The sequence below is a fragment of the Musa acuminata genome, chromosome BXJ1-10, assembly GCF_036884655.1.
Source record: "Musa acuminata AAA Group cultivar baxijiao chromosome BXJ1-10, Cavendish_Baxijiao_AAA, whole genome shotgun sequence".
Lineage (NCBI taxonomy): Eukaryota > Viridiplantae > Streptophyta > Magnoliopsida > Zingiberales > Musaceae > Musa > Musa acuminata.
This window is the reverse complement of record NC_088336.1, coordinates 26,434,655-26,449,519: the sequence shown is the minus strand read 5'-3', so window position 1 is coordinate 26,449,519 and position 14,865 is coordinate 26,434,655. Positions and strand designations below refer to the sequence as shown.

The window sequence follows — 14,865 nt, the reverse complement described above, 5'->3', positions numbered from 1 at the left end:
GAGCTTGGAATTTCATAATTTAGGGATTTCCAAGACAAGAGCATAATTTGTTTTATGCTTCCTAGATCCAACAATTAACCAAAAACAGATCAGGCTATACAGCAAAATGCCCATTCCATGATAAAAAGGGGTAAAACTGTCCCCTGAATGTTTAACATAAAAAAAATTTACATAGTCAACAACAAAATAGAACTGCAAAAAACATGGTTTTGCTTCCTTGAGTTATGTTTAATGGACACTACTGACTCATTCCATAATATGATGCTTCACTTATCTGTGGATGCTTTTCTACTTCCAGCGGGAGAGCAAAGTAAGGTTGTCAAAGGTATATCACAAGGCAAGTGTGCTGTACAAAGAAACAGCATAACCCGTTTTGTTAGGACGCCATATTTAGCATCCAGATTCCAGCTCCAAAGAATAGCAATCTTAAAGACCCTACCGAACACCCAGAAAGTGGAGATCTTGTCAACTATTCACCAGTGCTTATATGAAATCTCTTTTAATCGATTAGAACCGTTAAATGCTAAGATAATAACCTGGACATTACGAGGCACTGATGCTAAGATATTAAGCTTCTCCAGCATATAACAGCAGCACCCATTTCTCTGCCAAAAGGAAGAAGCACAAGCTGACTAAGGGCATTGGATAGATATTTCCTTGAAAGAATCCGGGAAAAAGGAATGCCCTGGCAAATGAAGCCAGGAATAATTATTTCCCTTCCTTTCCCCTAAAATCTCTAGAACCTACACAGATTTCCCCTAAAATCTCTAGAACATACACAGATTTCCCTTAAAATCTCTAGAACCTACACAGATTTCTAATATACACCTCAGTGCGATCCGATCTCATGTGTGACTAACTGCCCATAAGCAACTCATACAACCTACAATACACTTTGGGCACACAAAATATCCGGGCAGCTGGAATTCAGAAACCTAAAAATATCCAATAAAAAGTCGATTTTTCTAGAAAAGAACCGTCTTCTATGTTAATTTTATGAGAAAGATGTAATTTTGTTAGGGTTTTGCCGGTACAAAAGCAACGCAAACTACAGCGAACTCACCGACTCAAGTTAATCGACACCGTATAATTCGATCAAGAAAACAATCCATTCTGAATCAATAATCTCGAGCGGGCTCGGGTTTCGACGGGGTCGTCCGATCCTCGATCGAGAACCCTAGAGAAATGGGGAAGAATTGAGGAGCGGGATGCGGAGTCACCTGCCAGACGCGGCGGAGGCGCTTCTTGGCGTTGTTCTTGCGGGTGGTGGTGAGCTTGATCCGCTTCCAGAGGAGCCCCGGCGAGTTGTTCCGCTTCACGATCTCCAGCGCCCGCGTCCCCGAAAACGCCCCCATAAACCCCGCCATCTCTCCCCCGTCGCTCTTTGCGCGCGTGTCGGTGGGAGGCGACGAAGTGCTCTTCGGGAATAAAACGTTGTAGGGTTCAGCTACTCGTCTCATTAATAACAGGTCGTTACGACGGAGAAATGCGCGATAATAACGGTTTTGGCACGTATATAACGCAGTGATAATGATTGTAACGTATCACATTGGAAGAATACCTAATAACACAATAATATATATATATGTAATATATATATATATATATATTTATATAAACAGAGTATAAGGACGGGTAATAATCAAAACTGTATTTAGAAAATATTGCAAAAATTAGACATTTACTGTAATTTAATTAATTACATCTTCAAATAAAATCAAATAACTTGGTGATATGGTTCAATTACAACTTTTTTTTTTGTATAGGCAGGCATATACAAAATATATATGTAAAATAGCCAACCCAACTTGAGTGGATTGCTGTCAGGATCCGATGTGAGGGGATAACAAAAATATTAGCTTAGTCCTAGTCTAGATTAAAAATAGGATCTCCGTCCGATCCTAATCTTAATCTTATTTTGTTTTTTTAATATGGAAATTGAATGGAATGTGCTACGATTGCTTTATTTTGTTTGGTCAATTGAACTGTACTACATATTGACTAACCAAGAAGTTGACCCGAACACGAGACACAAATACCACACCGATTCCCAAGTTTCAAATGTACGTATAATTAGCGAGGTGCAAACGCGACCAGTCACCGGCGAGGTGCTCCCGCTTTTATAGCCTTCCCACGATAATTAGCGGAAGGCAGGCGCTGCATTCTCCTCCTCCTCTTCCTTCGTAAGTAAAGAGTCATACGATCGAATCTTGTCCGCCATGATCTCCAGCCTGATCACCTTCCCGACAAACGTAGCTTTTGCTCTTTCTTTCAGCATGAACTAATCGTTATCTGTTTGTTATCTGAAGAATGATCTGTTGTTTCATTTTCCTTCCATTTTCAGTTGCGTACTCTTCCATCCGTGGATCGCCGGCCAAGTGTTCACGTCGGGTGGCGGAGGAGGCACCGGAATCCCGTGAGCTTTTTACCTTCCTATGGACAAGCCATGCATTGCCAAGACAGGTCACTCTGTGTTTGTCACTCTAAGTTCTTCTCAGAGTGACATTATAATCTTAAGTAGATAATATAGTGATAGAAATAGTTGTAGGAGAGAAAAGCTACAGATTCTTCCTTTCATGAGAGTAGAAACGATGCAAGAAAAAGTACAGAAATAAAACCTGAAACTTCAAAAAGACACGAAGAGAAAGAAAGGGGCTCACTTCACACTCACGAGAAAGAAAAGATTCCGTCTCCGTGTGCTGCAGTAAAGAAAAGATGATTGGTCCATTTTATGGTTCCATGACTCTGGTGGCTTGATCCATATTTGCAACATTGTAGGTCTTTCGATCTTGGATGCATCGAGCTTTTCCTCTGATTTCCCCAACATGGATCCTCTGCGTGTCACAGTCGGCGTCTCACGGCTAGAACTGACAGGCTTCAGTGTGAACGAGCTGCTATATGAGGAGCATGGAGTAATTCCTGAACTTGCAGGGATGCGGTCTGTGACCTTGGTCTTCAATCGGGGGACGCCCATGGAACACATAGAAAGGATGATCACAGCTCTGTCACATCTCTCGACGACGTTCCTCGATGAGAACCGATCACAGAACCAAGTTGGGAGTGGTGTGATTACACAAACCGTTTGCTGGGTTTATTCGGGAGCGCAGTCCAAGGGAGGCTTTCTTCGCGAAGAAGAGGAACCGTGGACATTGGAGAAAGCCTCGGGGAGATATGTAGCTAGCTCATCTGCACGTTCCCACCACGTGTTCCGGTGCTGAACCCCGGAGAGGTCGTAACCAGGGAAGCTTTTGACTATCTGCAGGATGCGAGGAACATGGGAGCAGCAAGCAGATCCTCGACTCTCGTCCATGACAGTCTGCATCCGATGCTCATAGAATTGGAATCGGAATACAGATCTAAATATAAATACTAAGATTCTATTTATCAGACGTGGATTGGATTGTGTTCGCAACCGAGGAAGCAGAGGTCTCCTTCCTAAGTCCGTCTCGACTGTTTTAGTTAATTTGAACCCAAGTTTGAAAGTATCCAATGGAAAAGAAGCCTAATCGATATAAAAGTCAAGTTTTCTATGTGTTTGTGTTCTCAAACTAACAAGAATGCTTTTTTGAAATTCGATCAAGATTAATAAGTTACTTTATATTTCTCGTATATGGTAATTTTTTGTATAAGCTTACGATGTTTTTATATATATATATGTAGCAAAAAAATTATAAGCTTATTTAAATTACACTCCAAGTAGTATAAAAAGTAAGTTTTTTTTTTTTACATGATTTTCTTTTCGAACTAATAAAAATATACATATTTAAAGCCTTACAAATGTTGATAAGTTAATTTGCATTATATTTTGAGTGTTTTTTCCTCCGTTATAATATTTTTATAGGTATTTTATTGAGGTGCCAAACGCGTGCTATCCATATTCAAATATATTACTGAGGTGTCGGACGCATGGTATTCGTGATCAACATTATTCTAATCGGATCAGATCAGTCGTCTCGTGGATTGACGCAACACGAAGTATAAATATCCTTTGAAATAGACCTGTCGATGACATTGTTTTCGATGCGACGGACAAATGCCTATTTTACTGTACCTACCGGTGACATTGTTTTGGGATAGAGAAACAGTGAGAGCTTTCAGGCGGAGCCAACGCCACCGATCACCAGCGAGGTGACATACGATCGAACATTGTTCGCCATGATCTCCTCGCCGACCACCTTCCCAACAAACGTAGCTTTTGATCTTTCTTTCAGCATGAACTAATCATTGTCTGTTTATTATCTGAAGAATGATTTGTTGTTTCATTTTCCTTCCATTTCCAGTTGCGTACTGTTCCGTCCGTGGATGGCCGGCCAAGTGTTCACGTCGGGTGGCGGAGGAGGCACCGGAATCCTGTGAGCTTTTTACCTCCCTATGTACAAGCCATGCATTGCCAAGAGTAAAAAGGTCACTCTGTGTTTAAACTCTCTTTAAAAATATTTTTAAACTCTCTTTTCATAATTTAACCTTAAATATCTTCTTCTTCTTCCAGTCTTTCTCCTCTTCTTCTTTTCCCTATGGCAATGGCGACGACAAGTGCTCATGATTGACAACATCCATAATGAACTTCACCGACCAAGAAAATAAGGGATTATGAGAAAGAAATAAAATCAGTAATATTGAGACTGTACTTCAAATGTGGAGATTCTTCTTATGATATCGACGCTTCACATTTTTCCTATTATGTTTTTTCTCGGTTTTCTTCAGTCAGTCTTTCAATTCAAACATGACGAATTCATATGTTAAGAAGATTATCCTCAGAATTACTGGCCATTTTCAACAACTTATTCTACGTACAAAACAACAGAAATCTCAGATAGTTCATAGCTGTGAGTAATTTGCATACCTTGTTCCTGCTGCTATTGTTACACAGGACACCTGTGCATATCCAACCAAGAAAAAAACTACCGCTGAGAGCACCGAGGACGACAACTATGGTGGTGTAGCTCCATGTGCGACGAATGCCCCCTTCGTTTCTGCTCTAATGGCCTTTGCAGAACGAGACGCAGCTTACTTTTGTTTTCCAGGACACAATGGAGGCAAAGCTGCGCCGGCAATGCTCTCCCAACTCTTTGGCCCCGACGTATTCACGTATGACTCGACTCCCCTCCCCTGGATCGGCAACTTGTTCTCCTCCGAAGGACCACTCACCGCAGCCCAGAAGCTGGCCGCCGAAGTATTTGGCTCATCTGAGACATGGTTTCTCGTGGGAGGATCCAGCTGCGGAGTGATGGCATCGATCATGGCCACTTGCTCTCCTGGTGACTTCCTCGTTCTCCCTAGGAATGCACATATCTCTGCGACTCACGCCATGGTCTTATCCGGAGCCATACCAAAATACATCACGCCGGAGTACAGCTCGCTTTGGGACGTTGCCGGCGGAGTCACCCCATCACAGGTGGAGACAGCTATAGAGGAGCTGAAGGAAGGTGGGAAACGAGCTGCTGCGGTCCTCATCACCTCACCAACTTATCAGGGGATATGCTGCAAGATCGATGAGATCACCAAGCTGTGTCACTCGCACGGCGTTCCGGTAATCGTAGACGAAGCCCACGGTGCGCACTTCAAGTTTCATCCGAGGCTTCCGATGACGGCGCTGGAGCAAGGTGCTGACCTCGTGGTTCAATCTACGCACAAGGTTCTCTCCTCTCTTTCGCAGTCGTCGATGCTGCACATGTCCGGACATCGTGTGGACAGGGAAAGAGTACGCAGATGCCTCGAAGCACTTCAGAGCACCAGCTCGAGCTATCTACTCCTGGCGTCTTTGGACGCTGCCAGAGCTCAGCTGAGCGAGAATCCAGGAGCCATCTTGGGTAAAGCCATGGAAATGGCGGACCTCGTGAGGCTTCAGATAGGGCGAATTCCAGGTCTTTCGATCTTGGATGCATCGTGCTTTTCCTCTGATTTCCCCGATATGGATCCTCTGCGTGTCACAGTCGGTGTCTCACGGCTAGGACTGACCGGCTTCAAGGTGAATGAGCTGCTATGTGAGGAGCACGGAGTCATACCCGAGCTTGCAGGGATGCGGTCTGTGACCTTAGTCTTCAATTGGGGGACGTCCATGGAGCACACAGAAAGGCTGATCACAGCTCTGTCACATCTCTCGACGACGTTCCTCGATGAGAACCGATCACAGAACCAAGTTGGGAGTGGTGTGATTACACCGTTTGCTGGGTTTAGTCGGGAGCTCAGTCCAAGGGAGGCCTTCTTCGCGAAGAAGAGGAAAGTGGACATTGGAGAAAGCCTCGGGAAGATATGTGGCGAGCTCATCTGCACGTTCCCACCAGGTGTTCCGGTGCTGAATCCCGGAGAAGTCGTAACCAGGGAAGCTTTGGACTATCTGCAGGATGCGAGGAACAAGGGAGCTGTGATCTTGGGAGCAGCAGATCCTCGACTCTCTTCCATGTTAGTGTGCAGCGAGTGAAGCTTTCCGACCAGAGCCAACAGGACGAGTCCATCCGAGTTGGAATCGGAATACAGATCTAAGTATTAAGTACTAAGTCAGATTCTAATTGTAGCACATCTGGATTGGGTTCGCAACCAAGGAAGGAAGTATCGCTCTACTTTCCAGTCTGTCTCAGTTGCTTAATTTAATTTGGAGTTTCCGAGTCTGTCTCAATTGCTAAATATAAATTTGGATAATAAAAATCTATTGGAAACCTCACAAATGTTGATAAGTTAATTTGCATTGTATTTTTGGGCATCTTTTTCTCCCTTATAATATTTTTTGTATAGATTTACTATATCTTATTGAGGTGCCAACATGTTCTGTTGTTTTATTTGAGATGTCAAATACATATATCCATGTTCAAAATTATTCTAATATGACGAATTCATGCATCTTGCGTTTGTAACTATACCTATCGACGACATTATTTTCAGTGGGAAGTTAACATGTCCTTTTTAACTATACCGACAGATGACATTATTTTGGGATAGAAGGAATAGCGAGAGCTCTCGATGATTGCCTCTTTTGTCGCCGTGGACCAAACACTACCACGCACCATAAACGCCTTCCCACGATGATTTAGTGGACGGCAGGCACCGCACTCTCTACCTTCTTCTTCTTCTTCTTCTTCTTCGTGTGATTCAGAGCCGTACGATCGAAACTTTGTCCGCCATGATCTTCTCCCTGACCACCTTCCCGACAAACGTAGCTTTTGCTCTTTCTTTCGGCATGAACTAATCACTCTCTGTTTGTTATCTAAAGAATGACTTGTTGTTTCATTTTCCTTCCATTTTCAGCTGCTTGATCTTCCATCTGTGGATCGCCGGCCAAGACTTCACGTCGGGTGGGGGAGGAGGCACCGGAATCCCGTGAGCTTTTTACCTTCCAATGTACAATTTCATGCATTGCCAAGAGTAGACAGGTCACACTCTGTGTTTGGATCATCTCCTCTGTGAGGGAAGCATAAGAACTTCTTAGTGTGGCATTATAATCTTAAGTAGACAATATAGCGATAAGAAATGGTTGTAGGAGAGAGAAGCTACAGATTCTTCATTTCATGAGAGTTAGAAACGACGAAAGAAAAAGCACAGGAATAAAACCAGAAACTTAAAAAGGGGAAAAGAGAAGACTTTTAAGAAAATGGGGCTCAATTTACATTGTTTAGGGAGAAAAGATTCAGTCCACAATTGCTGCAGTCAAATAGGAAAAGATGACTGGTCCAATGAGGATTATATATATATATATATATATATATATGGAAACTGCGTTGGTCCATTAATGCTATTTGTGACCCATTTTCTGGAAATTGGTACATAGTAATGGCTGTTCTCACTAAGAACAATAATCCATGTTCTATAGCACTTTGTTGGTCACATAGTACACACAACTTCGTTGGCTGGCATAGACCGATGAAAACAAACAAGCAGGCATTAGTTCCTTCAGTGATTGTTGTTTTTCCACTGAGATCCAATCTGAGTATGTAGAAAAATGTTTAAATCATAATGCTGATTTGCACATATATGTTTCTAACTTGCGTTAGAAACCATGTATGAACATTAGCCAAACAAAGTGTTTTACACTCAAAAAGCCATCAGAAACTTGCCAATTAGAGAGAGACTTCGATGCCATTGTTTCTGTTTCTCCATTGACCTATGCACTTTGATTTTTCTTGGTTTTCTTCACTTGCTCTTTCCAGTCAAACATGATGAATACATATGTCAAGAAGATTATCCTCAGAATTACTGGCCATTTTCCAAAACTTATTCTACATAGAAAACAACGGAATTCACATATAATTAATAGCTGTGATTAATGTGCATACCTTGTTCTTGCTGCTATTGTTACGCAGGAAACCTGTGCATATCAAACCAAGAAACAACCTGCTTCTGAGAGCACTGAGGACGACGGCTATGGTGGTGTAGCTCCTTATGCGACGAATGCCCCTTTCGTTTCTGCTCTAATGGCCTTTGCAGAACTAGACCCAGCTTGCTTTCAGTTTCCAGGACACAATAGAGGCAAAGCTGCTCCGGCAATGCTCTCCCAACTCTTTGGCCCCGACGTATTCACGTATGATTTGGCTCCCATCCCCAGGATTGGCAACTTGTCCTCCTCCAAAGGACCACTCTCTGATGCCCAAAAGCTGGCGGCCGAATTATTTGGTTCATCGGAGACATGGTTTCTCGTGGGAGGAGCCAGCTGCGGGGTGATGGCATCGATCATGGCCACTTGCTCTCCTGGTGACTTCCTCGTTCTCCCTAGGAATGCACATATCTCTGCGACTCACGCCATGGTCTTATCCGGAGCCATACCAAAATACATCACGCCGGAGTACAGCTCGCTTTGGGACGTTGCCGGCGGAGTCACCCCATCACAGGTGGAGACAGCTATAGAGGAGCTGAAGGAAGCTGGCAAAAGAGCTGCTGCAGTCTTCATCCCTCACCAACTTATCAGGGGATATGCTGCAGGATCGATGAGATCACCAATCTGTGTCACTCGCACGGCCTTCCGGTAATCGTAGACGAAGCCCACGGTGCGCACTTCAAGTTTCATCCGAGGCTTCCGATGACGGCGCTGGAGCAAGGTGCCGACCTCGTGGTTCAATCTACGCACAAGGTTCTCTCCTCTCTTTCGCAGTCGTCGATGCTGCACATGTCCGGACATCGTGTGGACAGGGAAAGAGTACGCAGATGCCTCGAAGCACTTCAGAGCACCAGCTCGAGCTATCTACTCCTGGCGTCCTTGGACGCTACCAGAGCTCAGCTGAGCGAGAATCCAGGAGCCATCTTGGGTAAAGCCATGGAAATGGCGGACCTCGCGAGGCTTCAGATAGGGCGAATTCCAGGTCTTTCGATCTTGGATGCATCGTGCTTTTCCTCTGATTTCCCCGATATGGATCCTCTGCGTGTCACAGTAGGTGTCTCACGGCTAGGACTGACCGGCTTCAAGGTGAATGAGCTGCTACGTGAGGAGCACGGAGTCATACCTCAGTTTGAAGGGATGCGGTCTGTGACCTTGGTCTTCAACTGGGGGACGTCCATGGAGCACACAGAAAGGCTGATCACAGCTCTGTCACATCTCTCGACGAGGTTCCTCGATGAGAACCAATCGCAGAACCAAGTTGCGAGTGGCGCGATTACACCGTTTGCTGGGTTTAGGCGGGAGCTTAGTCCGAGGGAGGCCTTCTTCGCGAAGAAGAGGAAAGTGAACATTGGAGAAAGCCTCGGGGAGATATGTGGCGAGCTCATCTGCACGATGCCACCAGGTATTCCGGTGCTGAACCCCGGTGAAGTCATAACCAAGGAAGCTTTGGACTATCTGCTCGATGCGAGGAACAAGGGAGTTGTGATCATGGGAGCAGCGGATCCTCGACTCTCTTCCATGGTAGTGTGCAGCGAGTGAAGCTTCCGACGAGCGACACCAGGACGGAGTCCATCCGATGCTTATCGAATTCAAATCGGAATGCAGATCTAAATCCGATCGGATAACATCCCCCGTGTGCAATAAATAAAAATAGTTTTAAGTATTCTAATTGTACCTCAATAATGGATTTGATTAAGTCTTGAGATTTATGAGTAAATAGAAAAGTACATTGCAATACACTTGAGATATCTTTTTATAATGTGTTGGACAGTCATTATGTCACGATTGTGACAGTCATTATGTCACAATAATTTTCGTGTGAGGCGGGAGTCTTGATTCGAACCGCTGGTCCAAGTGACTCGATTTGGTTCGACTCAATCAAATGATTCGCGGTGTTATGGACCTAAATTTGGGTGAAGAAACAGCGTGCTCGGGATCCGTCTCTATCCCCTTAAGAGAGCGCCATGGCGGTCGGGAGTAGATCGAGGATGGCGACGCTGAGGACGACGGCGTCGCTGCCGATGCCCCGGCCGCCAGGAGGGCCGACGCCCCACCCCCTGTAGCGTTCCTGGACGTCAAGCCACCTGTGGCAGATCCATCCGGCTGATCCACACCTTCTCCATGGTCGAATACTTCCGGAGGTAAATTATTTGAATCCTTGCCGTTCAAATCCTATACAAACAACTGAAAATTTGATGTCCTTTGGTTTCTTGGTAATCTGTTCCAAATACGTATTTACGGGCTATGTGTAGATTAGTTAGTTTGGATTAAGAAACCCTAATCTTGCATTGCCTTTCCAAAAGCATAGCGTGTTCTTGCATTGACGTATCAGCATGTAGCATGATGAAGCAAGATAGATCGTAGGGGTGGATTTGTTTGGGCATATAGAACACAGGAGTGGAAGACAGGAAGGTCATCTATTAGGGATAGATTGTCACTAGCACCGGTGGCCTTGGGAGGCTGAGAGAGAGACCTTGTTCTGTAACTCATAAGATTCTTTCTCACATCCTCTCTCAATTGCTTACCTAAATTTATGGACAAATTAAACCCTATTAAGCCCTATCTTGAGAAGGTGGAAAAGACAAGAAGGATACCCTGGATTAAAAAAGTAAGGTGAAAGAGAAGGAAAAACGGATAAGTAGAGAAATTTTAGCTGTTAAAATTGCTAATCGTATTACTTTTTCCAAATTTTGACTTTGATTTTTACCAGAATAGCTTGGATGATTAGAAATTCAAATGAGTTAAAATGTGTCTGCTGTATACATTCTAGGTATGTTGGGGTACAGGAGGGTTGAGCAACTGTGACCCGAGATGACCTTAGTTTGATCAGGTTAGCACATCTCAGCTGTTGTCTTATTCCATCGTTCTCTCCTCTCGAGGGATTTGAGAAATCCTTCTCAAACAAGTTCTTGATGGCCTATCTAGTTGCTTGAGTTATATTGGAAACTGTAATAATGACAAATTAAGGCCTTAGGTTGAATATGATGCATCAATTTATGGATCTCATGATTCTTTCATCTTTATCTTTGAACCAGAAAAAATAGATTCCTTTCCAAAAAGAAAACAACAATTGAAAATAGATGAATGGACGATGATCTATCACTTCCAACGAGCATAAGAAACAAGCAGCATATTGATTAAATTGGTGTCTATGAACCAGTTCTACAATGTCCAAGAAATGAGTATTTTAGTTTCTTTAATTAGCATAGTTATGAATAATTGCATGAAGTATCCTATGTGCCAAAGTCTGGTACTCAAATATAGGTTTTCAACTTTAATCACTTATTAATTTCAAAAGTTACCTATTTCATGATTCATTATTCTTGAAAATTAAAAAAATTAAGTAGATTGTTCAATGTCATATGCAATCTTATTGTGAGAAGTGTCATATCCTAAAATGTGTAAATTCTTCATATGTATGGATAAGTGAGTACTTTTGTGAAGGATGAAGTTTATACTGGAGAAAGAAAAACACCTGCTTCTTATTCTAGCTAACAGAACTCTGATGCTTTATTGTAAGAATCTCTAAGTTGTCTTTATTCTGCTATATGTTTTAGAAGGCAATGCTGCAAATAAGAACTTCATAAAAGTGCATGTAAAGGATATTTTAAGAGGTTACATGTGCAAGAGCTATATAAAATATTCCCCTGATTACTGCAATTGTAACCTTGCAGAAGTGGGCATGGAGAATAATTACATAGGAAGGAAAATTAACTAAGTGAGGAGGGTCGCTGTTGTCCATAGGATTGTCTTTGGAATAATCCAAGGGGTTTTGGCCTGATGAAATTGTCATCGGCAGCCAATCAGCCTTCTTGTTTGCTTCCAGCACCATAAGCTATCTACAGATCATGTCTACTATTTGCTTAATAAGACGTCGATCCCCAAATAAACTATCTTATCTTATCTTGCTGGGGGAACATGGTTTGATGCCTGCAGACTGAATGATGCCAGAGAAGAAAAAGCAGCTGTGATTGCCGCCAACCAAGCTTCCATATAAAGTGGAAGCAGTTGTGCTGCTCTTGATGTATCTCGTACAAAATATGTAGTAGGCTTATCAACAAAGAAAAGAGAAAATTTGAAGTAAGTTTGATGGATCTCTTTTACGGCATAGTCAGACAGGACAGGTAGTAGGCAGTTCAAGAGAAAAGGCTAGGCTTCTGATTCATCCATTTGTGGAACTTCAACCATGAGGCCCTTCTCATTCCCGCTCCTTGAATATGCCATCTTTTTCATGATCCTACACACACTGAGTCAAACTTACATCCACAAGTTTGGCGCTCTGCAATGAATGTGCAGTTGTTTGTCAATCATAGCAACAATATTGATAACCTTTTTCTGTCAAGTTAATGTTTTAAAATAAAATGTTAAACTCTTTCAGTTAGCATCTTAATGTAAGTGGAGCTCATGATGGTGCCCCTTGTCAGAAGCTGTAAGGAGGCCTTGCTACCACACTTGGATACATAATGAAGGTGAGTGTCCTTGTTGGTTTCTGTTGGCCTACAATTGTACAGGTTATGTACACTTGTAACATTATCTATGGACACAGGACTGGCTTGTCCTGTTGTGGGGCTGGTGGATGCAAGCGAGGATCAACACAATTCTCAACACAACAGTTCAAAGCAGCTTCGCATAATGGTCTGCAACAATCTGTGCTGAAACTATGAAGAGAAAGGTTAGTGGTTTCTCGTGTTTTATCAAGTAAAAAATATGGCTGGCCATGTGTATGTCGAAATCTGGCACAGTTTAAGAGGCTTCTCTGGAAAGTTTATCCGCATATGCGTTCCTATTGGATTACAGCCAATGAAGCCTCTTAAACTAGTGAGAAAGGTGAGGAAGATGCCATCAAATAATACAACATTGACAAAAGAACGTGGCCCCAATTACAATAACCATCTTTTTCGTGTCCACCATGCACACCATGTGTTGGCGGAAATAAAAGTAATCAGCAGGAATCTAATCGTTGTGAAGGGATGTTGTTCTTTGGCTAGACACAATATGACAATTACTGTATCAATTTAGTGCATCCACGCAGGATGATTCCCTGTGGCATGTCATTGGCCATGTTCACTGGAAAACTCCATGCTGGTTGATTAGATTATGAGGGCAGATTCTTGAAAGCATGTTTAGGTGCCTCCTGAAGTCTTTTACTCTCCTTGGATAGATTTAAAGCAAAGCCTCCATATGCTTCCTTTCTCAGGTGTTATCCTCTGCTTCTATTTTATATATATCAAGCTATTTATTAGATGCAGTGGTTCGGAAGTGAGTGACATTCAATGGAAGATCAGTTCCGCCTAGTAACCAGCAATGGAGCAGTCGATCCGGCAATGATAATGGCAACGCAAGCCAAGCGCTACGGCGACAACGATGGCAGATCTTGGAGCCCCACCGTTCTCAACTTTCTCGAGGTGAAAGCCGAGCGCCCGACGGAGCCTTTTGAGCTAAATGGTTCCGTGAGCACTTCCCTATTGTTCCCTTCTCCTCCATGCTCTTCTCTTTGCTCTTCGTTGGTTCGGTCATACGTCGTCTTCCCTGCAAGCGATGTCCCTCCTGCAGGAAAACGAGATTTCCACCTCCAAACGCATCAGAAACTTCATCAGCGCAGCGCCCCTCAATGGCTGCAGATTCACAGTACCAACTCGACATCGTCGCTTCAGCAGCGGCTGGGGCATGGACCGGTGAAGCTCTTCAGAGGGGTGAGACAGAGGCAGTTGGGGAAGTGGGTGGCGGAGATAAAGCTGCCGAGGAACCGGACCAGGTGTGGCTGGGGACATTCGACACGGCCGAGGACGCGGCCATGGCCTACGACATAGCGGCCTACGAGCTCAGGGGAGATGCGGTGCATCTCAACTTCCCTCACGCCAAGCAACAGCTCCACGTCGCTGCCCGGGGACCCGGTCATCCTCATGCAGCGATTGCTTCGCTACTGGAAGCAAAGCTCCAGGCTTCTGGCAGCTCCGCCTGCTCCACTTCTCCGTCGTGGAGCTTGAACGAGTTGAAACGAGCGTGGGAGAAAGATCTTTTACGTGTGGGCGTCGACGAATGCGGCCCACCGGAGATGAAACGGCACAAGACCGCGAGCGCCGACAGTAGCCCGGCCTTCATTGAGTGCTCCGGGCAAGGAGCTGCAGTGGGATGCAGGTGGGGTGACGATAAGCAGGATGCCTTCCTTGGACATGGACATGATATGGGATTCTCTCCCCAAACCTTGATTTCCGAGTTCTTGGACTCCCTCCGTCTCTCCCTGCCTCTTAGCTTCTTTTTGTTGATCACGAGTCCCGAGAGGCCGCTTCTCAGGCCTCCGGATTTTGTCCCTCCCATTCGTGAGTAGAACAACCATATTCTTGAACTGGCTTCGAGTTCGCTCTAGGTATAATAATAATTAAAATTATATTAAGATTTTTACACCTTGATCAATATCTCTGCTCAGGAAGACAAGTAGCAAGGGGCATATTTGATCTTCAACATCAAAATTCTTAAAGAGAAAAGGAAGAGTCGCTAAAGTAAGTTGTCAGATGGAGCAGAAGCACTTGATGGAAGAATGCGACGTTAAAAATGATCTG

At 43.9% G+C, this 14,865-nt stretch overlaps 1 protein-coding gene and 2 pseudogenes across 4 annotated transcripts; all 3 read left to right on the top strand.

The window, feature by feature from the left end:
* The first annotated feature begins 4,023 nt into the window (after positions 1-4,023).
* Positions 4,024-6,731, top strand: LOC135595813 (uncharacterized). 4 transcript variants are annotated; one of them, XM_065087209.1, is made up of 4 exons: positions 4,093-4,188; positions 4,281-4,404; positions 4,490-4,949; positions 5,025-6,731. In XM_065087209.1, exon 4 carries the CDS (start codon positions 5,054-5,056, stop codon positions 6,419-6,421), a length of 1,368 nt encoding a protein of 455 aa, XP_064943281.1. In that variant the 5' UTR covers positions 4,093-4,188; positions 4,281-4,404; positions 4,490-4,949; positions 5,025-5,053; the 3' UTR covers positions 6,422-6,731. The 4 variants fall into 4 exon arrangements, with proteins under 4 accessions (XP_064943280.1, XP_064943278.1, XP_064943281.1 ...); XM_065087208.1 differs by having other exon boundaries at positions 4,024-4,128; positions 4,490-6,730; XM_065087206.1 differs by having other exon boundaries at positions 4,029-4,188; positions 4,281-4,352; positions 4,871-6,731.
* A 284-nt stretch (positions 6,732-7,015) lies between these two features.
* On the top strand, positions 7,016-10,044 carry LOC135595812 (uncharacterized; annotated as a pseudogene).
* Positions 10,045-10,224: 180 nt separating this feature from the next.
* LOC135586338 (ethylene-responsive transcription factor ERF062-like) lies at positions 10,225-14,709 on the top strand (annotated as a pseudogene).
* Positions 14,710-14,865: the final 156 nt, after the last annotated feature.